General features: G+C 43.2%; 1 protein-coding gene across 1 annotated transcript in view; it reads left to right on the forward strand.

Annotated features, from left to right (window-relative positions):
- The window catches only part of LOC120996236, a 141536-nt gene that overhangs the window by 103816 nt on the left and 13384 nt on the right, over window positions 1-24336 (forward strand). The window contains exon 8 of the mRNA XM_040426024.1: window positions 19844-20000. Within this exon, the coding sequence (XP_040281958.1) occupies window positions 19844-20000 (157 nt within the window). The remainder of the gene's footprint in view (window positions 1-19843; window positions 20001-24336) is intronic.

Below are 24336 nucleotides of genomic sequence, written 5' to 3' on the forward strand. Positions count from 1 at the left end.
TATAACCTCAGCCCAGGGAAGTATACAGGCGCTTATTACCCGATTATATACATAACAATGAACTATTACAGATACGATTATACAGTGAGCGGGGCCCGTGTAGTAGAATACAGTCACTGCACGGGCCCCGCTGTCATTATAAAAGCAGATGCCGGCCCCCAGCCCCTCCTCCCTCACAGCTGATACACCCGCCGCGCGGCATCGCGGCGGGTGTATCATTGAAAATTCTGCAAAATCAGCAGCATTCGCCCCATAAGACGCACTGCTATTTCCCCCCCACTTTTGGGGGGGAAAAGTGCGTCTTATAGGGCGAAAAATACGGTATTCATCTAGGAGTATAATGGGAATTTTTAAGGTTTTTATTTTATTTTAATTTTTTTGGGGGGGGGAAGCTATTATTGGATTGCCAAATAGAAAAATGCTCAACTGAAAATGTCTTGCCATGAATTAAGAAATTTGTGAAATGGATATCAGTGGAGGTGTGATAAACTTGAAAGCACTCTCCAATGCAGAGGCCCGGTTTAGAGGGGCAGGTCTGACAGTAGTGAGTGGTGTCTTTCCTAATCCCTTTAACCGAGCAAACTCAACACCTTTTTTGGGGTCGCCTTTTTTTTTCTGTGGGGGGAAGTACTCCAGGGAAATGCTGCCCACGTATTATTCTTGATACCCCAGAAGCATTGCTGGATGAAAAACTGCCCTCTCCTTCCTGAACACCAAAAATCTTTTTTTTTTATTATTTTTTCCTGAAATTCCAAGAAGGTCCCCCCATGACCAGCTGTTCTGTGGATGACAAAGGCATTATATAGTGACACTTGGGTTAGGTACACAGCTAATTTTTTGTACCACACCTTAGATTTTCTTAAGGCACTGTAGGGCTGTAGTACCTGGTCTGAAAGATCCACTCCGCCCATGAACTGGTTGTAATTCTGGATACACACAGGCTTTGTGTTCTGCTCTGCGGTTCCTCGGACTAGGACTGGGGTGGACTGATCTGCATGGATGGTAGTCAACACAAGAACATCCCGTTTATCCTTGTATTTTAGCAGAATCAAATTTTCTGAGCAAACAGCCCTGCTTTCCCCACGACGCACTGTCTGATCTATAAAGAATTGTGCCACATGTGCCTATGCCTCTGGCAGCAAGGCACTTTAGGAGAGGGACACTATTGTAAAAGTTGTCCAAATACAGATGGTATCTGTGGTCCAGCAGGGGGTGGACTAAATCCCATACTATCTCCCCACTTATACCCAGAACCGGGGGACAATCGGGTGGCTCAATTTTGGAATCTTTTCCCTCGTAAATACGAAAGCGCAGTGTATACCCGGATACACTTTCACAGGTCTTATACAACTTCACACCATACCTAGCCCTTTTATTGGGCAGGTACTGGCGGAAATGTAATCAGCCTTTGAAGTGGACCAATGATTCATCCACTGAGAGACATTTTGGGGGGGATATATACTTGACCAAATTTGGAATTGTAGTGGTCAACCACTGGCCTAATTTTAAAGAGTCTGTCATAACTGGGGTCGCTTGGGGGTGGGCATTCATTATTATTGCTGAAGTGTAGGAATCTTAGAAGAGCTTCGAAACGGGCCCGGGGCATGGCAAGACAGTGAAGAGGGGTGTGATATAAAATATCTTTGTTCCAATACAAACGTATTGTTGTTTTTTTTATCATGCCCATGCTTAAGAGAAGTCCCCAAAACCTTTGCATTTCAGTCCTGTTAGTAGGGGTCTATTTGCGGGGCCTTGAGAGATAACTGTCTGGATGGGAGGCAATAAATTGCTCTGCATATATATTTGTTTTTTCCACCAACAAGTTAATTAGGTCATCAGTGAAGAATAATTAGAAAAAATTCATTTCACTGAAACCTGTTGTATCTACATTGATGCCTGGAGTGGCTGTAAATTCAGGCACCTGGGGCACATGGTTATCTGCGGGGATCCATGAAGAGTCATTTGTACGGGGCTGCGACTGCGCACTACCCCTAGGACGCCTACGAAGGGGTTCATCATTAGATAAATCATCTGAGGAAGATGAAACTAAAAATGTCACTTCATCTCCACTGTTGGAGTCAGTGTCCTCAAAAAGTACGGCCTATGCATCTTCGGCAGTGAAAAGTCGTTTAGTCATTTTAAACTGTAAACTAATGTGGATTATTTTTTATATATATATATATATATATATATATATATATTTTAAAATAGAACAGCAGACTAAAATACTGTATATCCTTTAGGATAGGATAAGCCTACGTGCCGAAAACATTAACACGAAACTGCCACATGTCTCTCTAATGCATTCAAGTAAATAAAAACATTCCAATTGAAGCTCATTTTGCTGTGATCTTTAATCAAAAGGTATTAATGTACAGCAGCTTTTCACACTCTCTCCTTCTCTAATCGCTTCCCTGACAGGAAATGGGGGCGATCAGAGAAGGAGAAGCACATAGTCCCTCCCTAACCCCCCCTTACCTGCCCCGATCCGCTGCGATTGGTCCCTCTGCAGTATTGGACCAATCACAGCGATCGCGGGCGGGTCAGAGCTCCGATGCAGTTCCCGCCGGCGTCTCTGGTTGCCTAGCAACCCCAGCACACCAGCTTCACTGAACCTTCAGCGCTTCGCTCCCTGCACTGACAGAGAAAGCCGATCACGTACATGCACATGGGGATGCGGTGAGGCACCACATTCCCCCACGTACATGTACGTGATGTTGCGTGAAGGGGTTAAGGAAGCATAATCAGAAGCAGATAATGATAAAGCATAAAAGGTGAGAAAGTGTAATAGTCAGATACGACTTCTCCTCTTTTTTTTAATTCACTCCTGATTTTGGCTTCCAAAACTTCATCAGGAAACCTGACTGTGTGGCCGTACCCTTGATCTAAGACTTTCATAGAATGCTGGATTTTCTTTCAGGATAATGGAACAAGATCAGGAGATGCAGTGATTGGACGTACAGATGTCAATGTCACTGATGAAGCAACAGGTTCAAACAATTCTGAAATAGAAAAAACTCCAGAGACAGAGCCCCACATGTGTGTACATGTCAATCTGCAAAGATTACGTGCTGGAGAACATTACACAAGTGAACAACCTGCTATCCCTCAAGGTAGGAGAATACTAGCCAAAAAGAATATACAAATGCCTTGCCTTTAACATTTGTGTCATCAACAGTAATAAGGCTACGTGCACACGATAGTGAAAAATGGCCATCACACGGGCATTTTTAGCACCAGTGAAAGTCTGTGGGGCTATACACATGGCCGTTTTTTTAACCGCCAGTGAACAGTGGCCTTCAAAAAAATTGGATATGAAATAGGACATGTCCTGACAGACAAACCCCATTGAAGTCAATGGGACAGTTTTTAACAGCCCCTTAGACTGGAGTGCACCTGTCTAACGGCTATTAAAGACTGATACACTAGGACAATGTGGCCTTTTATGGGTTAAAAAAAAAAAGTCATCCACTTGCATGCGCAAGTCGTTCCTGTCTTCATTGAAAAGGGCCTGCGCTCAGCGTGATGACGTCACCACACGCTCATGCTAGGAGTGCGCGATCCCGTCATCAAGCTGAGCGCAGGCCCTTTTCAATAAAGAGAGGAACAACTGCCTCTGCGCATAGTTTTTTACAGGAACGGCAAAGTGGATGCAATTTGAAGAAATCATATCTATGGGCTGCAACAAAATAAATAATCTGCAGCGTAGATTGACCTGCATTCAGTGGCACAACTAAAAAAGTTTAAATGGGCCCTTACACCTTAGACATGCACATTATAAGCTGCAATGCACACCAAAGTTGTGAGACCATTTTTTCAATTCCATTTTTTTCATATAGAAAAGTCTATGGAAAGACGCCGGAAAAATGACATACCAGAGTGTGCTGCAATTTGAAAAAATGCCAAGGAACAGAAAAATATCAGGAAACCATCTTAAAGGGACTCTGTCACCACTTTCTAACCCCCCCTTTTAAAAGTATTGTTCTCTCCATGGCGCCCTTGTGATTACAAAGATGTTGTTATAACATAAATTCGCCGTCTCGTTTTGATAAAAATACCTTTTATCTAACCTGTCAATCTTGTGGATAAGGTGCCCAGGGCGTTTCTGAAGGTCTGAAGCTGCCGCCCGCCGCCGCCGCCGTTGGTGCCCAGCTCCTCCCCTGATCCTTTCAGCGCCGCCTGAATGTAAAGAAATCCGCCTCCGGCTCTCGCTCAGTGCCCCCTCCTCCTTTTCAAAGATCCCGCGCGTGCGCACAGGCCTGTGCCTGATGCGCCCGTGCGGACATTTAGAATCAGCCTCATTAAGCGAAGTGCGCATGCGCGCACTTCGCTCAACCTCCTCATCAGACGAGCACTGCAGCCAGCCACTCAGAGCCTGCGGCTCCATACAGCGCTTGGCAGGCTCTGAGTGGCTGGCTGCAGTGCTCGTCTTATGAGGAGGTTGAGCGAAGTGCGCGCATGCGCACTTCGCTCAATGAGGCTGATTCTAAATGTCCACACGGGCGCATCAGGCACAGGCCTGTGCGCACGCGCGGGATCTTTGAAAAGGAGGAGGGGGCACTGAGCGAGAGCCGGAGGCGGATTTCTTTACATTCAGGCGGCGCTGAAAGGATCAGGGGAGGAGCTGGGCACCAACGGCGGCGGCGGCGGGCGGCAGCTTCAGACCTTCAGAAACGCCCTGGGCACCTTATCCACAAGATTGACAGGTTAGATAAAAGGTATTTTTATCAAAACGAGACGGCGAATTTATGTTGTAACAACACCTTTGTAATCACAAGGGCGCCATGGAGAGAACAATACTTTTAAAAGGGGGGGTTAGAAAGTGGTGACAGAGTCCCTTTAAAATGCCACTACAAAAAAAGCACTGTATATTTAATGGCGTTTTAAAATTCCCCATGAAACATCTGACCGCTCTATTTTTGCATAAGGTGTGTTTTTAAAAACACGCTATTCCATACAACAGTATCCAGTATAAGGGTCCATTCACACGTCCGCAAACGATGTGCTGCCCGGATCCGGAATTGCGGATCCGCACCTCCGGGTCCGCAATTCCGATTCCGAAAAAAAATAGAACATGTCCTATTCTTGTCCGCAATTGCAGACAAAAATAGGCTTTTTTCTATTAAGCGCCGGCGATGTGCCGTGGATCTGCAAAACACACACGGACGGGTGAATGGACCCTAAGAAATATGGTCTATGGGATAAGCAATCAGAAGATCCCAGGTTCTAGCCCTCTATGGGGGTTAAAGGTTTTTGTATTTTTAAAAAAACCATTAAAATATAAAAAATTCAAGTCCCCTCCTTTCCCAATTTTGCATATAAAAATAAACGATAAAAAAATAAACATAACAGGTACAGCCATGTGCAAAAATGCCCAAACTAACGTGCATTCCCCATTTTTTGGTCACCTTGTCCACCACAAAAAAATTAAATAAGGGCTCGTTCACACAAACGTGTGAAGCCCGAGCCCGTGCCCGTGCTGCGGACCGCAAATTGTGGTCCGAAATGCACGGGCACCGTCCGTGGGGCAGGCGCATGGGGATCGCAGACCCATTCACTTGAATGGGTCCACTATCCTTCCGTTCCGCAAAAAGATAGAGCAAGTTCTATCATTTTGCGGTGCGGAAGCACGGAACGGAACCCCAGAAAGCACTCCTTAGTGCTTCCGTAGTGTTCCGTTCTTCCATTCCTCATCTCCGGATTTGCGGACCCATTGAAATGAATGGGTCCGCATCTGTGATGCGGAATGGCCACGGAACGGTGCCCGTGTATTGCGGGTCCGCAATACGGCAACGGGCATCACACGTTCGTGTGAACGAGCCCTAACAGTGATTAAAAGGTCATAGGTACCCCAAAAATGGTACCAATTAGAGATGAGCGAACTTCATATTTTGAAGTTCGTGTTCAGTTTGGGGTATATGGGGAATTGCGTTATGGATTCCGTTACCACGGACCATAACGCAATTCCATGACGGAATGCACAACGGAATGCCTTTAGAGGCATTCCATTATTAATTCCGTCATAAAGTCTATGGCCAGCATAACGGATCCGTCCGGTTTTCCTTATGCTGGAGTCCTCTCCTGCATAACGTCATGGAATTGCTCTATGGTCCGTGGTAACGGAATCCATAACGCAATTCAGCATATAGCCGGACACGAACTCGAACTTCAAAATATTAAGTTCGCTCATCGCTAGTACCAATAAATATTACTGTTAATGATCCTGCAAAAAATAAGCCCTCATACAGCTCTTTAAAAAAAATATTTAAAAAGTGACAACCTGCTCTATAAAAATATCACATGATCTAACCTGTCAGATGAATGTTGTTAATAACAAAAAATAAAAACGGTGCCAAAACTGCTATTTCTTGTTACCTTGCCTCACAAAAAGTGTAATATAGAGCAACCAAAAATCATATGTACCCTAAAATAGCACCAACAGAACTGCCACCCTATCCCGTAGTTTCCAAAATGGGGTAACTTTTTTGGAGTTTCTACTCTAGGGGTGCATCAGGGGGGCTTCAAATGGGACATGGCAGCTTAAAATTATCCCAGTGAAATCTGCTTTCCAAAAAACCATATGGCGTTCCTTTCCTTCTGCGCAATGCCGTGTGCCCATACAGCAGTTTACGACCACATATGGGGTGTTTCTGTAAACTACAGAATCAGGGTCATAAATATTGAGTTTTGTTTGGCTGTTAACCCTTGCTTTGTAACTGGAAAAAAATTATTAAAATGGAAAATCTGCCCAAAAAAGTGAAATTTTTAAATTTCATCTCTATTTTCCATTAATTCTTGTGGAACACCTAAAGGGTTAACAAAGTTTCTAAAATCAGTTTTGAATACCTTGAGGGGTTTTGTTTCTAAAATGTGGTAATTTTTTGGGAGTTTCTACTCTAGGGGTGCATCAGGGGGGCTTCAAATGGGATATGGTGGCAAAAAAACAGTCCAGCAAAATCTGCCTTCCAAAAACTGTATGGCATTCCTTTCCTTCTGCGCCCTGCCGTGTGCCTGTACAGCGGTTTACGACCACATATGGGGTGTTTCTGTAAACTACAGAATCAGGGTCATAAATATTGAGGTTTTTTTTTGGCTGTTAACCCTTGCTTTGTAACTGGAAAAAATGGATTCAAATGGAAAATCTGCCAAAAAAGTGAGATTTTATCTCTATTTTCCATTAATTTTTGTGGAACACCTAAAGGGTTAACAAAGTTTGTAAAATCAGTTTTGAATACTTTGAGGGGTGTAGTTTGTAAAATGGGGTCATTTTTGGTTTATATTATGAAAGCCTCACAAAGTGACTTCAGACCTGAACTGGTCCTGAAAAAGTGGGTATTTAGAAATTTTCAGAAAAATTTCAAGATTTGCTTCTAAACTTCTAAGCCTTGTAACGTCCCCAAAAAATAAAATGGCATTCCCAAAATGATCCAAACATGAAATAGACATCTGGGGAACAGGGCTGTGGAGTCGGAGGCAATTTTGGGTACCTGGAGTCGGAGTCGGCAAAAAATTGTTACGGGGGCATCTGTGGATGGCACTGTTACGGGGAATCTGTGGATGGCACTGTTATGGGGGATCATTGTGGGGGCATCTGTGGATGGCACTGTTATGGGGGCATCTATGGATGACACATATATAGCATCTTATCTTATGTGTCATCCACAGATCCCCCCCATAACAGTGTCCCTGTGTAGTGAATGGGGGACGGCATCTGTTTCTGTAATGGCAGCGGGGCCCGGTGCCTGCTTCATTCATAAAGTGGGCGGAGCAGGCGCGTGACGTAGTGAGCTACGCTATGAACGCCCACCCGGCCTCCTGACTGCCAAGAAGTTAATAGTAAGTAGTACAGCGCTAGATTTAAGATGATTGGAATACTTTATTATACCCACAAGTTAGATATGATTACCGTATACTACAGTGAGCGGGGCCCAGTGTAGTAGAATACAGTGACTGCAACGGCCCCCGCTGCCATTACAGAAACAGATGCCGGCCCCCAGACCCTCCTCCCTCTCAGCCTATTCATCGGACAGTCGCAGCATTCGCCCCATAAGACGCACTGCTATTTTTTCCCCACTTTTGCGAGAAATACGGTACTTCTCTACTGTAAGAATAAAGGCCAATGCATGCAGTGCGTCACGTTACCGCAAAACGAACACGAGTGACCATGAAGAAGCATGCTTTTCATATGCTTCACTATATGGCACGCAACGCACAGTTAACCACCTCCGGACCACCTAACGCAGATTCGCGTTCCGGAGGTGGCAGCCCTGCGCAGAGTCACGCATATATGCGTCATCTCGCGATGGCCGAGATTTCCTGTGAACGCGCGCACACAGGCGCGCGCGCTCACAGGAACGGAAGGTAAGAGAGTAGATCTCCAGCCTGCCAGCGGCGATCGTTCGCTGGCAGGCTGGAGATGTGATTTTTTTTAACCCCTAACAGGTATATTAGATGCTGTTTTGATAACAGCGTCTAATATACCTGCTACCTTGTCCTCTGGTGGTCCCCTTTGTTTGGATCGACCACCAGAGGACACAGGCAGCTCAGTAATATGTTGCACCAAGCACCACTACACTACACCCCCCCCCTGTCACTTATTAACCCCTTATTCACCCTTGATCACCCCTGATCACCCCATATAGACTCCCTGATCACCCCCTGTCATTGATTACCCCCCTGTCATTGATCACCCCCCTGTAAAGCTCCATTCAGATGTCCGCATGATTTTTACGGATCCACTGATAGATGGATCGGATCCGCAAAACGCATACGGACATCTGAATGGAGCCTTACAGGGGAGTGATCAATGACTGTGGTGATCACCCCATATAGACTCCCTGATCACCCCCCTGTCATTGATTACCCCCCTGTAAGATCCATTCAGATGTCCGCATGATTTTTACGGATCCACTGATAGATGGATCGGATCCGCGAAACGCATACGGACGTCTGAATAAAGCCTTACAGGGGCGTGATCAATGACTGTGGTGATCACCCTATATAGACTCCCTGATCACCCCCCTGTCATTGATTACCCCCCTGTCATTGATCACACCCCTGTAAAGCTCCATTCAGATGTCCGTATGATTTTTACGGATCCACTGATAGATGGATCGGATCCGCAAAACGCATACGGACGTCTGAATAAAGCCTTACAGGGGCGTGATCAATGACTGTGGTGATCACCCCATATAGACTCCCTGATCACCCCCCTGTCATTGATTACCCCCCTGTAAGATCCATTCAGATGTCCGCATGATTTTTACGGATCCACTGATAGATGGATCGGATCCGCAAAACGCATACGGACATCTGAATAAAGCCTTACAGGGGCGTGATCAATGACTGTGGTGATCACCCCATATAGACTCCCTGATCACCCCCCTGTCATTGATTACCCCCCTGTAAGATCCATTCAGATGTCCGCATGATTTTTACGGATCCACTGATAGATGGATCGGATCCGCAAAACACATACGGACGTCTGAATAAAGCCTTACAGGGGCGTGATCAATGACTGTGGTGATCACCCCATATAGACTCCCTGATCACCCCCCTGTCATTGATTACCCCCCTGTCATTGATCACACCCCTGTAAAGCTCCATTCAGATGTCCGCATGATTTTTACGGATCCACTGATAGATGGATCGGATCCGCAAAACACATACGGACGTCTGAATAAAGCCTTACAGGGGCGTGATCAATGACTGTGGTGATCACCCCATATAGACTCCCTGATCACCCCCCTGTCATTGATTACCCCCCTGTCATTGATCACACCCCTGTAAAGCTCCATTCAGATGTCCGCATGATTTTTACGGATCCACTGATAGATGGATCGGATCCGCAAAACACATACGGACATCTGAATGGAGCCTTATAGGGGGTGATCAATGACAGGGGGGTGATCACCCCATATAGACTCCTTGATCACCCCCTTGTCATTGATCACCCCCCTGTCATTGATCACCCCCCTGTCATTGATCACCCCTCTGTAAGGCTCCATTCAGACATTTTTTTGGCCCAAGTTAGCGGAAATTATTATTTTTTTCTTACAAAGTCTCATATTCCACTAACTTGTGTCAAAAAATAAAATCTCACATGAACTCACCATACCCCTCACGGAATCCAAATGCGTAAAAATTTTTAGACATTTATATTCCAGACTTCTTCTCACGCTTTAGGGCCCCTAGAATGCCAGGGCAGTATAAATACCCCACATGTGACCCCATTTCGGAAAGAAGACACCCCCAGGTATTCCGTGAGGGGCATATTGAGTCCATGAAAGATTGAAATTTTTGTCCCAAGTTAGCGGAAAGGGAGACTTTGTGAGAAAAAAATAAATAAAATCAATTTCCGCTAACTTGTGCCAAAAAAAAAAAAAATTCTATGAACTCGCCATGCCCCTCATTGAATACCTTGGGGTGTCTTCTTTCCAAAATGGGGTCACATGTGGGGTATTTATACTGCCCTGGCATTCTAGGGGCCCTAAAGCGTGAGAAGAAGTCTGGGATCCAAATGTCTAAAAATGCCCTCATAAAAGGAATGTGGGCCCCTTTGCGCATCTAGGCTGCAAAAAAGTGTCACACATCTGGTATCGCCGTACTCAGGAGAAGTTGGGGAATGTGTTTTGGGGTGTCATTTTACATATACCCATGCTGGGTGAGATAAATATCTTGGTCAAATGCCAACTTTGTATAAAAAAAATGGGAAAAGTTGTCTTTTGCCAAGATATTTCTCTCACCCAGCATGGGTATATGTAAAATGACACCCCAAAACACATTCACCAACTTCTCCTGAATACGGAGATACCACATGTGTGGCACTTTTTTGCAGCCTAGGTGGGCAAAGGGGCCCACATTCCAAAGAGCACCTTTCGGATTTCACTGGTCATGTTTTACAGAATTTGATTTCAAACTCCTTACCACACATTTGGGCCCCTAGAATGCCAGGGCAGTATAACTACCCCACAAGTGACCCCATTTTGGAAAGAAGACACCCCAAGGTATTCGCTGATGGGCATAGTGAGTTCATGGAAGTATTTATTTTTTGTCACAAGTTAGTGGAATATGAGACTTTGTAAGAAAAAAATAAATAAAATAAAAATCATCATTTTCCACTAACTTGTGACAAAAAATAAAAAATTCTAGGAACTCGCCATGCCCCTCACGGAATACCTTGGGGTGTCTTCTTTCCAAAATGGGGTCACTTGTGGGGTAGTTATACTGCCCTGGCATTCTAGGGGCCCAAATGTGTGGTAAGGAGTTTGAAATCAAATTCTGTAAAAAATGACCAGTGAAATCCGAAAGGTGCTCTTTGGAATATGGGCCCCTTTGCCCACCTAGGCTGCAAAAAAGTGTCACACATCTGGTATCTCCGTATTCAGGAGAAGTTGGGGAATGTGTTTTGGGGTGTCATTTTACATATACCCATGCTGGGTGAGAGAAATATCTTGGCAAAAGACAACTTTTCCCATTTTTTTATACAAAGTTGGCATTTGACCAAGATATTTATCTCACCCAGCATGGGTATATGTAAAATGACACCCCAAAACACATTCCCCAACTTCTCCTGAATACGGAGATACCAGATGTGTGACACTTTTTTGCAGCCTAGGTGGGCAAAGGGGCCCATATTCCAAAGAGCACCTTTCGGATTTCACTGGTCATTTTTTACAGAATTTGATTTCAAACTCCTTACCACACATTTGGGCCCCTAGAATGCCAGGGCAATATAACTACCCCACAAGTGACCCCATTTTGGAAAGAAGACACCCCAAGGTATTCGCTGATGGGCATAGTGAGTTCATGGAAGTTTTTATTTTTTGTCACAAGTTAGTGGAATATGAGACTTTGTAAGAAAAAAAAAAAAAAATCATCATTTTCCGCTAACTTGTGACAAAAAATAAAAAGTTCTATGAACTTACTATGCCCATCAGCGAATACCTTAGGGTGTCTACTTTCCGAAATGGGGTAATTTGTGGGGTGTTTGTACTGTCTGGCCATTGTAGAACCTCAGGAAACATGACAGGTGCTCAGAAAGTCAGAGCTGCTTCAAAAAGCGGAAATTCACATTTTTGTACCATAGTTTGTAAACACTATAACTTTTACCCAAACCATTTTTTTTTTACCCAAACATTTTTTTTTATCAAAGACATGTAGAACAATAAATTTAGAGCAAAATTTATATATGGATCTCGTTTTTTTTGCAAAATTTTACAACTGAAAGTGAAAAATGTCATTTTTTTGCAAAAAAATCATTAAATTTCGATTAATAACAAAAAAAATAAAAATGTCAGCAGCAATGAAATACCACCAAATGAAAGCTCTATTAGTGAGAAGAAAAGTAGGTAAAATTCATTTGGGTGGTAAGTTGCATGACCGAGCAGTAAACGGTGAAAGTAGTGTAGGTCAGAAGTGTAAAAAGTGGCCTGGTCTTTCAGGGTGTTTAAGCACTGGGGGCTGAGGTGGTTAAGGAGCGGCAATACCTATACTTTCCATTGTGTTGTGTTCCGCTGTTACAGGGAAGTAAATATGTTTTTTGCAGGACTAGAGACACTTGTATAAGTGAAGGGAATGGATAGTCAATAGCTCAAGACTGAAGCTGTAAACCATTTGAAAAACTGCTGTCATTCAGCTAAGGCTATAAAAACTTGTAAACTCAGATTGTTCGCTTAAACTTTAAACATGACTATGGCATTCTACTAGGGAAATCATGTTTTACAATAAATGCCCCTTCCCCTGCCCCTTCCTGGATCCCCCCACTGCCCGATCTTCAGCAGAAGATCAGCACACAAATGAGAAGGCAGCAGCTTCTCAGCCAGTAGTTCTGTGGTAATGACATGTATGTTGCCTTTCTTTCCTTCAAGGAATGTATAAAATACATTTGCATATTAAATACAGAGGAGTCGGAGTCAGGGAGTCAGAGTCAGAAGTACCAAAAACTGAGGACTCCACAGCCCTGATGGGGAATGTAAAATAATAACTATTTTTGGAGGTATTATTTTCTATTATAAAAGTAGAGAAATTAAAATTTGCAAATTTGCAAATTTTTCCAAGTTTTTGGTAAATTTGGTATTTTTTTATAAATAAAAATGATTTTTTTTTTACTCCATTTTACCAGTGTCATGAAGTACAATATGTGACGAAAAAACAATCTCAGAATGGCCTGGATAAGTAAAAGCGTTATTCACACATAAAGTGACACTGGTCAGATTTGCAAAAAATGGCGTGGTCCTTAAGGTGAAAATGAGCCTGGTCCTTAAGGGGTTAATCACTGAATTCAGATGTTGCATGCAGTCTGCCATTACAAACATTTGTGAAAGAATAGGTCGTTCTTAAGAGCTCAATATTGTAGTGTTTTTTTCATGCCTGTTTACTTTGTACAGGTGGTTTTAACGCCATCCCTAGAGCAAGTTCCACTTTGGCTAAATACAGAAACCGAACATGAAAACACCATGAAAAAACACTGAGTTGTTTTCTGGCACACTGACAGGCCAAATAAATGCCAAATGTATTGAGTGACGTGTATGCTGCAGTGTTACATACAGGGGAATAGCAAAACAACAATTACACCATACCCCTTTTGCATTTTTTTTCTCACGCCATACAAAATGTGTTATAAATGATGCATTATCTCTTTTGCTACAGGTCGTTACCATTGTGGTGGCTCCATGTACCTAATTTTTAATGCTGTTTTAATGAAAATATTTTTATATTTATTTCCCCCCCCCTTCCCCCCACAGTCTTTTTTCAGTGAACTTACATTAACTTTTAATTTTTGGGGTCTAGAAGCAGAAATCATAATTTGATCACCGCAATTAGTGCTTAATGGTATGTCCATTTGTTGGAAGCAGTTAATTGTTCTGTATGTTTGTGTATCTTTATGTGCATATTCTTTTTTCAGAAGCTCCTTCTACACAGTTGAATGCTGTTCCACAGGTAATTATCACATTACTGAGGTTATCTTATTGTATTTAACACTTTATAGGGAACCTGCCAGGGGATTTATACTGCCCTTAGGGCTGCATGGGATAGAGGGAAAGAAGCTGAGCTCTGAAATGAAGAAACCACTCCAATGTTTTTCTTAAATCAGCGTCTCCTCATGTACCGTATAGCAGCCATTACATTCCAGTGTTGAATTCCATCACAGGCACACCTCATTTTACTTATTGAGGTGCTGATTAGATGATTACCAGTAAATACACATCAAAAGGAAAAACAACATCTCGGTGTCGGCACTGCTGCCATATCGTGGGCGGTGCTCAGCACTTGTAAAAGCATCCAAACGTGTAAAGAATAGAAAATAGGACTTGCGGCACTCACCCTATTTTCTTGCAGCATTTATTCAAAGTCATAAAAACATAATTGCGGGTGCGGGCACTCACCCAGTCACAGGCGGTGACGCCGTTTTGCGCGATCTGCGCTTCGTCTGGCCATTTACGTGATCATGACTCACCAGTGGCGTCTCTAGCTTTCAAATTTTGGGGGGGAGGGCACACTGGGGGCCAGGACAAAAGTAGGGGGGGCAGCTATAACAACGATACATTTACACAAGTACGCTTAGAAATGCTGCAATACTTTACCCAATACCTAAAACCGCAACAGGGAAGAAAAGTCCAGCTGTCTGTGGATGACACTTTTATAGAGAGGGGGATCTGTGGATGACACTGCTATGGGGGGGATCTGTGGATGCCACATACCGTATATAGCATCTTATGCTATATGTGTCATCCACAGATCCACCCCATGACAGTGTCATCCCCATTTCCCCCTCCATAACAGTGTCATCCACAGATCTCCCTCCCCACCTCTCACAGGAGTGTACATATATAAAATAAACATATTTCACATGAACACTTACAGTTACTTGGCTTGGCTCTTGGGGATCTCGGACGCCACTTCAACACTTTGGCCGGGGGCTCGGCGGAGCTGATGTTGTGTTTTATCCTAATGAGAAATATTTCATAATAAGGATTTGGAGAAGGGGCAGAGGAATAGCAGAGCAGGGGGAGGCTGGTGCTGCTACTAGGGGGTCATACCATGGGGGAGTAATAAAACCCACCATAATGCCCCCCAGTAGAAATAATTCTCCTTATAATGTGCAAAACATACCCCCTTATGCCCCCAGTTGAGCTAATGTCCCCCATAATGCCAGTATAAAATACCCCTATATAGTGCCCCAGTAAATGCCTCCATAGTGCTCCTCTCCCCCCTCCCTGCTAGTGCCCCCCATAATGTACCAGTATAAAATGCCCCATATATCGTGCCCCAGTAGATGCCCTCAGTGTCCCCCATAATTTGCAAGTATAAAATACCCCTTCTTAGTGCCCCCCGTAGATGACTCCATAGTACTCCTGTCTCCCCTTCTCCATAGTACCCACCATAATGCGTCCCAGTATAAAATGCTACTGTACAGAGCCCCCCATATAAAACACCCCTTCTTTCTGGCCTCAGTAGATGCCCCTATAGTGCCCACCAATAATGTGCCAGTAATAAGTGCCCTCAATAACGTGCCACTGCCAGTAACAAGAGCCCCCCAATGTGCCAGTAATAAGCCCCCATCACGTGCCAGTAACAAGAGCCCCCATCACGTGCCAGTAATAAGCCCCCCATCACGTGCAAGTAACAAGAGCCCCCATCACGTGCCAGTAATAAGCCCCCATCACGTGCCAGTAATAAGCCCCCATCACGTGCCAGTAATAAGCCCCCCATCACGTGCCAGTAATAAGCCCCAATCACGTGCCAGTAATAAGCCCCCCATCACGTGCCAGTAATAAGCCCCCCATTACGTGCTAGTAATAAGCCCCCCATTACGTGCCAGTAGTAAGCCCCCCCATTACGTGCCAGTATTAAGCCCCCCCATTACGTGCCAGTATTAAGCCCCCCATCATGTGCCAGTATTAAGCCCCCCCATGTTCCAGTATTAAGCCCCCCATCATGTGCCAGTATTAAGCCCCCCATCGTGCCAGTATTAAGCCCCCCCATCATGTGCCAGTATTAAGCGTCCCCATCATGTGCCAGTATTAAGTGTCCCCCCATCATGTGCTAGTATTAAGTCCCCCCCATTGTAATAAGCCCCCCCAATGTGCCAGTAACACTATTGTAAAAAAACTAACAAAAAAAAAACACTTATACTTACCTCAGTGTCTGCGATGCGATGCAGACTCTTCCTGTGTCCCGCGCTGTAAGGCTCAGGCGGCGCAATGACGTCATCGCTCCGCCTGCGCCGGCCTCTGATAGGCTGCCGGCCTAGTGCCTGCAGCCTATCAGAGGAAGGGGAAGGGACACGCCTCTCCCTCCCCTGCACCTCCTCTGGCACAGGCAGGTTACAATGGAGATGAGCGCAATGGAAGCGCTCATCTCCCTGTGCCCGGCGGCGGCGGCGGCTCACTTAGGGGGGGGGGGCATTTTAGTTGGGGGGGGGGCACAGCATGATGTAGGGGGGGCCGTGGCCCCCTCTGCCCCCCCCCCTGGCGACGCCACTGTCACTCACACAACGATATGTATATATATCTAAAAAACAAAACTCATTCATCTACATTACTAAATGAAAACAGCTAGATCATTTTTATCATTTAAACCCAAAGGTCCTATAGCATTTGTTTTCATTATCCAAGAGGCCTCCCTTGGAAGCAAATGGCGATGTCTATCGCCTCCATTCTTTAACATTCCCACTACTTCTATACCTGCACATGTGATGACATTACTGTCCCCCCATGTGCTTCTTTGACATGTTCAATCAATCTTGGTGAGCCTATCCCTGTTCTTATAGATTTCTTATGTTCTCTGAACCTTACATAAAGAGATCTTAAAGTTTTCCCTATATAAAACCTTCCACATGGACATAATCCAGGAACTGTGTTTCACGTGAGATAAATTGTCTTACTACATGTTTCACTCCTCCTATATTCAAATTCCTAGATTTTATTATAAACCTACAGGCTGTACATTGACCACATTTATAATTTCCCTCTGGGATTCCCTTTTCTAGCCAGTTCTCATTTTTACTCTCAAAAGTGCTACACACTTCTAAAACTTACTAATGGTGGATTTCTTGTTTTCTCCTTCAGATCCTCATCATATGCAAGGAGATGCCAGTTATTCATAATTGCTTTTTTTATGCGCATTGCCATTGGTGTATATTTAAAAGTGAACACTGCTCTCCCTATCTTCTCTTTTTTATTATTATCTCTCCTATCTTTTTCTTCACTCTCCTTCACGGTTCTCAAAAAGGATTAATCAATTATTTTCTCAGGGTACCCTCTCTCTAATAATCTCCTTTTCCAATCTTTAGATTCTATAAAGTCTTCATCTTCACTAGCTATTCTTCTCAATCGTGTAAACTGTCCAAATGGTACTGCTGTTTTTACATATGGGGGATGGAAGCTCCTGAAGTGCAAGAGGGAATTTGTGGCAGTCGATTTTCTATATACTTTTGTTTTGATTGTCTCCCCTTCTACTTTAACCTTTACTTCTAAAAATTCCATCTCTTTCGAGTCAATCTTACTAGTAAACGTCATATTCATATAATTTTGAGTGTTCAAAAACTCCTCAAATTGCACTTCAGTTCCTCTCCATATAATAAACACATCATCAATAAATCTCAAGAATAGTTTTATGTTGCTCACATACTTGTTTCTGGTGGTGAACACATGTTTGTCCTCAAAAGCTGACAGGTATAGATTTGCAAAAGTGCAGGAGACTGGGGTCCCCATGGCCATTCCTGTTTTTTGGCAGTACCGTTTATTGTCAAATGTAAAGGCGTTGTGTGTCAAGACAAAACTCAAGGCCTCCCTTACAAATTCCACATATTCCTTACTTTTCTGCTGACACGCCAATATTTTTCCTATTACTTGTACTCCAAGATTGTGTGGTATTCTTGTGTACAAGCTCTCCACATCTATAGATGCTAGAAGATCTCCTTCTTGCCACTGTATGTCTCTGATCACTTAAAAAAAATCATTGGTATCTTTCAAATATGATGGTATTCCTTTCAATAATGGGCGAAGTAACCAATCTAAATATTGTGATAGGGGTTCTGTAATTGACCCTATTCCTGACACTATGGGTTGCCCAGGTGGATTTTTCACTGATTTATGTACCTCAGGTACAAAATACCACTTTGGTTTTTTAGGATATTTGGGATACAATTTTTCTACTATTTTTTCCATTACCATCCCTTTCTCCATATATTTGCATAATAATGACTTCAGATGCCTCTGATACTGTGGAATTGGATTGTTCTTCAATTGTTCATACACCTCCTTATCTTCTAATTGTCTCATGGCCTCTTTTATATAGTACTCTTTCTTCATCAACACTATGTTGCCTTCCTTGTAGGCTGGTTTCACTATTATGTCCTCCTGTTCCATGAGCCAGTGTAAGGCTCGTTCTTCTCCTTTTCTTATATTTTTCATACTTTTTGGATACATTAAACATTTCACTTCTTTGAGGACCTGCTTCTGAAATATATCTAAGTTACTACCAGCCGACAAGGGAGGATTAAATGTTGATCTAACGCCTTTCATGAATGGCTGTATCTCTTCTCCCCCTCTTATTTTTATTGATTCTGTCTCTTCCTGCAGGGCCAACAATGTGTTCACCACTGCTGTGTCAATTGGATCCTGCACTTTACTCATGCTGAATCCAAACTCACTAATAACACTTGGTTTTTCTCCTTCTTTTCTCCCCCCCCCCCCCCCTAAGTCTTTTGTCATTTTTATAGATCTTATACAGATTCAACTTTCTAACAGCCTTAAATAAGTCTACTTCAAACTCAATTGGATCAAACTCTTCCACTAAACTAAAGTTCACCCTCATCAGACCCTCCCCAGCCTTAGATCAGACCCCCAGCCTCAGATCACGCCCCCATCAGACCCTCCCTAGCCTCAGATCAGACCCCCCAGCCTCAGATCAGACCCTCATCAGAACTCCCAGCCTCAGATCAGGACCCCCAGCCTCAGATCAGACCCCCCAGCCTCAGATCAGACCCCCAATAGGCCCCCAGCCTCAGATCAGCCCCCATCAGACCGCCCAGCCTCAGATCAGACCCCCAATAGGCCCCCCAGCCTCAGATCAACCCCATCAGACCAACCCAGCTTCAGATCAGCCCCATCAGCACCCTTCAGACCCCCCAGCCTCAGATCAGACCCCCCCAGCCTCAGATGATCCCAACTGGGTCCCCTCTTACCCTGGGCCCCATAGCAGTCACATGATCTGCCGCTATGGTAGTTACTCCCCTGAGGGGAGGGTTGTTTTCTCCTCTTCCAATAATCTTTAGGGTACGACCACACAGAGTTTTTTTTGATGAGGTTTTGAGGCAGATCTGCCTGCAGGATTTTCAGCCAAAGACCTTATGCACACAGCCGTTACCCGGCCATGGCCGTATTGCGGCCCGCGAACATCACTTGAATGGGCCCGCAATCCGGAGCTGCGGTGCGGAATGGAGGCACATGTTCTATTTTTCGCGGTGTGGATGGATCACGGACCCATTCAAATTGCTGTCCCCAATGCACGGAACGGCCGCGGAACGGCCGCACAACGGCCGTGTGCATGAGGCCAAAGTCAGAAGTGGATTCTCTAGTAAAGAAGTATAAATCCTTACCTTTATATTTCCGATGCCTTTTGAATCCACTTCCACCTTTGACAAAAAAAACTCTCCAGGCAGATCTGCCTCAGAACCTCGTGTCCCTACCTTTATGGTTTAATTAACTTGCAGCCTGTTTGACTGGTTCTTCTGGTCACTGCTGTGGTATCTTCTGTTGCCCCTTTCAGTGTATTTTTTTGTGCATTTTTGTTTCTTATGATATATATATATATATTATTTATCATGTTGTTTCAGATGTCCAGTCAGCAATATGAGGATTCTAGAAGACGCAGTTTAAGCAGTGACAAGGCTGTGTCTAAAAGAAAACATCGGACCTGTCGAAACTGCAGTGAACCTTTACCTGACGATTATGAGGGCATACTATGTAGAGATTGCCTTCAGGAGGAATCAGGTACTTTGGTCCCTATGTCTCAAGAGATAAGGTTGTTTATTAGGAAATGTGTCATGGAATCTTTTCATGAACATCTGGTATGTTTGCTCTCTGACCCCAATACTAGATTCACAGCTACACTGCTGTATAATGTCCTCCATGCTCCTTCTGCTAATGAGGAAGTGTAAAAGAGAAAACAAGTGAGCAGGATCTCCTCTTCTCTTCTGTGTATGAGAGACATTATCTATTCTGCACCCACCAGCTCAGGGACAGTTAGAGCTAAAGCCTGCAGAAGGGAAACTGGTGATGAATGCAGAATACAAGTAATGTAATGGACAGATATAGTGTTAAAGGGGTGGTTCAGTTTACAATATTGATGACATATGCTAAGGATAGGTCATCAATATCAGTTCGGTGGTGGTCCGACTGCCTGCAACCCCCCCCCCCCCCCCCCCCCGATCAGCTGTTTGAAGAGACCACAGCTGTCATATGAGTACTGCCTTCTCTTCGCTGTTTACCTTCTCGCCGTCAGCATTGTATTGGCGAGCAGGTTGTCAAAACTATATCTTTTATATAAAATATAAATATCTTATATAAGAGATAAAATGTCCAAATATGGAAATCATTTAGGAAATCCACTAGGCGGACATAAAAACGCCTTTTCTTTTATCTTGAGACTCTAAATTTAATTTATGCAATTAATAAAAAAAGGGGCTTGGGGGGGGGGGGGTGTTTGGTTTAATGATTGGATTTTATTATGATGTATGTACGCCCTGGATACATTGTGATTAATGTGTACTCCTTGGAAACAATAAGAGGACACAACAACATTGTATTTATATTTAAAAAGGGGCACAAATTTCTTTTATTATACATGATTTTGGAGGCTGACTTATACAGTATGTGTCAATGTCGTACAATGTGGTTTACTTTTTCAATAAAAACTATCTTGATTTAAAAATAAAAAAGGGCAATCAATTATGCAAAAATATAAAATTCATTTACAGAATGCATATAAATCCAATAAAATACTGATAATTTTCGGACATACAGGTTTTAAACTGTGATACCACTCACCACCAGTAGATGGTGCTGTAACCAAACATCATCACCACCAATACAGAACGACTTAAAATTACATATAATGAAATGCAAATGCTATATTTTTAGCAAACAGACCAATAATTAATATATCAAGAGAAGCTCAGGATCTTCTGTTTACCAGACAGGTTATAACATGACAAAACACAGATTAATACAGGAACAATAATTGTTGTCCCTTGACTCTGTCTCAGCCTATGACAATCAAAAATATATATGATATTAATATGATAATTTATTCAATTCATACTACGGAATATAACTTTCCAAAGGTTTAGTCCTCTTTTCAAATAATGCCAGATTTTCCATTAGCAATATGCATCTTTGCTAATAGAACACTAAACATTATGGAGGCGCATAACACTATATATTCCCACAATATGGGAATTTTTATATCTATATACCGATAGAAGTATCTTATTAATATCACAAGCAATAAATATAACATACGTTACCAAGACAAGGATGGGTAGAGTCTCGGATGGGACCAGTTCTCAGGAGTTTTCTAATAGTCAAAATATAATTCAAGTTTCTTCTGGTATTTTTTCTTATGATCAGCTTCCTTTATGGATCTTTTCTTTCTTGTAAGGACCCTGTTCCTTGAGATGATTTGAATCAGATCTGATGGTTTGCTGATCTTGTGAAGATCTGATCCTCCTCCTGTTCCTCCTCAGCAGTACTTATCCTCCTCCTGGATTGTGATCTCCCAATCAACTGAGGAGGGTGTAACATATGTTAATACTACTATGATGTCATCTTAACCCTTGATATGCTATAGAAAACAAGTTATAAAATAATATAATATTGTCCATCTGCCTCTAGATGGCACTGTGGTATTGCAGATGAATATAACAACCTTAAACATTAATTCTAAATACCTAATATGTTCACATGACCTTCTTAACCTCTCCAATATACATCAGTAATAAGGGTCTCTTTCTGACACTTTTAATTACCCATAATCTAGACATGTTGGAGTCACTATTTTCTACTGTCTTTTCAAATTCATGATAATGGACAACGGGACAATGGGCCTTCTTACTTGGCATCCGGGTTTATATATTTAACTTGTCCACATGGCTGACTAATAACATTCAGCTCTCCTCAGGAAATCCAATTAGTAGGAAGACAACTTCAATACTTTCTAGACCTTCTAAGGCTATATTCAGTCAGTGAGATACACACGGCATAAAATATACACTCACCTAAAGAATTATTAGGAACACCATACTAATACGGTGTTGGACCCCCTTTTGCCTTCAGAACTGCCTTAATTCTACGTGGCATTGATTCAACAAGGTGCTGATAGCAGTCTTTAGAAATGTTGGCCCATATTGATAGGATAGCATCTTGCAGTTGATGGAGATTTGAGGGATGCACATCCAGGGCACGAAGCTCCCGTTCCACCACATCCCAAAGATGCTCTATTGGGTTGAGACCTGGTGACTGTTGGGGCCATTTTAGTACAGTGAACTCATTGTCATGTTCAAGAAACCAATTTGAAATGATTCGAGCTTTGTGACATGGTGCATTATCCTGCTGGAAGTAGCCATCAGAGGATGGGTACATGGTGGTCATGAAGGGATGGACATGGTCAGAAACAATGCTCAGGTAGCCCGTGGCATTTAAACGATGCCCAATTGGCACTAAGGGGCCTAAAGTGTGCCCTGAAAACATCCCCCACACCATTACACCACCACCACCAGCCTGCACAATGGTAACAAGGCATGATGAATACATGTTCTCATTCTGTTTACGCCAAATTCGGACCCTACCATTTGAATGTCTCAACAGAAATCGAGACTCATCAGACCAGGCAACATTTTTCCAGTCTTCAACAGTCCAATTTTGGTGAGCTCGTGCAAATTGTAGCCTCTTTTTCCTATTTGTAGTGGAGATGAGTGGTACCCGGTGGGGTCTTCTGCTGTTGTAGCCCATCCGCCTCAAGGTTGTGTGTGTTGTGGCTTCACAAATGCTTTACTGCATACCTCGGTTGTAACGAGTGGTTATTTCAGTCAACGTTGCTCTTCTATCAGCTTGAATTAGTCGGCCCATTCTCCTCTGACCTCTAGCATCCACAAGGCATTTTTGCCCACAGGACTGCCGCATACTGGATGTTTTTCCCTTTTCACACCATTCTTTGTAAACCCTAGAAATGGTTGTGCGTGAAAATCACAGTAACTGAGCAGATTGTGAAATACTCAGACCGGCCCGTCTGGCACCAACAACCATGCCACGCTCAAAATTGCTTAAATCACCTTTCTTTCCCATTCTGACATTCAGTTTGGAGTTCAGGAGATTGTCTTGACCAGGACCACCCCCCTAAATGCATTGAAGCAACTGCCATGTGATTGGTTGACTAGATAATTGCATTAATGAGAAATAGAACAGGTGTTCCTAATAATTCTTTAGGTGAGTGTATATTCTAAATGACACATACATGGTACTATATATACAGGGTGGGCCATTTATATGGATACACCTTAATAAAATGGGAATGGTTGGTGATATTAACTTCCTATTTGTGGCACATTAGTATATGTGAGGGGGGAAACTTTTCAAGATGGGTGGTGACCATGGCGGCCATTTTGAAGTCGGCCATTTTGAATCCAACTTTAGTTTTTTCAATAGGAAGAGGGTCATGTGACACATCAAACTTATTGGGAATTGACGATTGCCTTCAGATGATACGAGATGTGCAGCACCTGAAACTACGGATACTGGAAGCCTGTGCTAGCATTTCTCCTGCGGTGTTGCTATCAGTGTGTGAAGAGTGGGAGAAAAGGGTTGCATTGACAATCCAACACAATGGGCAGCACATTGAACACATTTTGTAAGTGGTCAGAAACTTGTAAATAACTCATGAAAGAATAAAGTTACGTTAAAACCAAGCACACCATTGTTTTTCTTGTGAAATTCCCAATAAGTTTGATGTGTCAAATGACCCTCTTCCTATTGAAAAAACAAAAGTTGGATTCAAAATGGCCGACTTCAAAATGGCCGCCATGGTCACCACCCATCTTGAAAAGTTTCCCCCCTCACATATACTAATGTGCCACAAACAGGAAGTTAATATCACCAACCATTCCCATTTTATTAAGGTGTATCCATATAAATGGCCCACCCTGTATGTATATGTATGTATATATATATATATATATATATATATATATATAATCTATCGGCACACTGGTTAAGGTATGTTGCAAATCTAAATATACCACACAGAGATATATAGAGTATAATTATGAATACA

The sequence above is a fragment of the Bufo bufo genome, chromosome 3 (assembly GCF_905171765.1).
Source record: "Bufo bufo chromosome 3, aBufBuf1.1, whole genome shotgun sequence".
NCBI classification, from domain to species: Eukaryota; Metazoa; Chordata; class Amphibia; order Anura; family Bufonidae; genus Bufo; species Bufo bufo.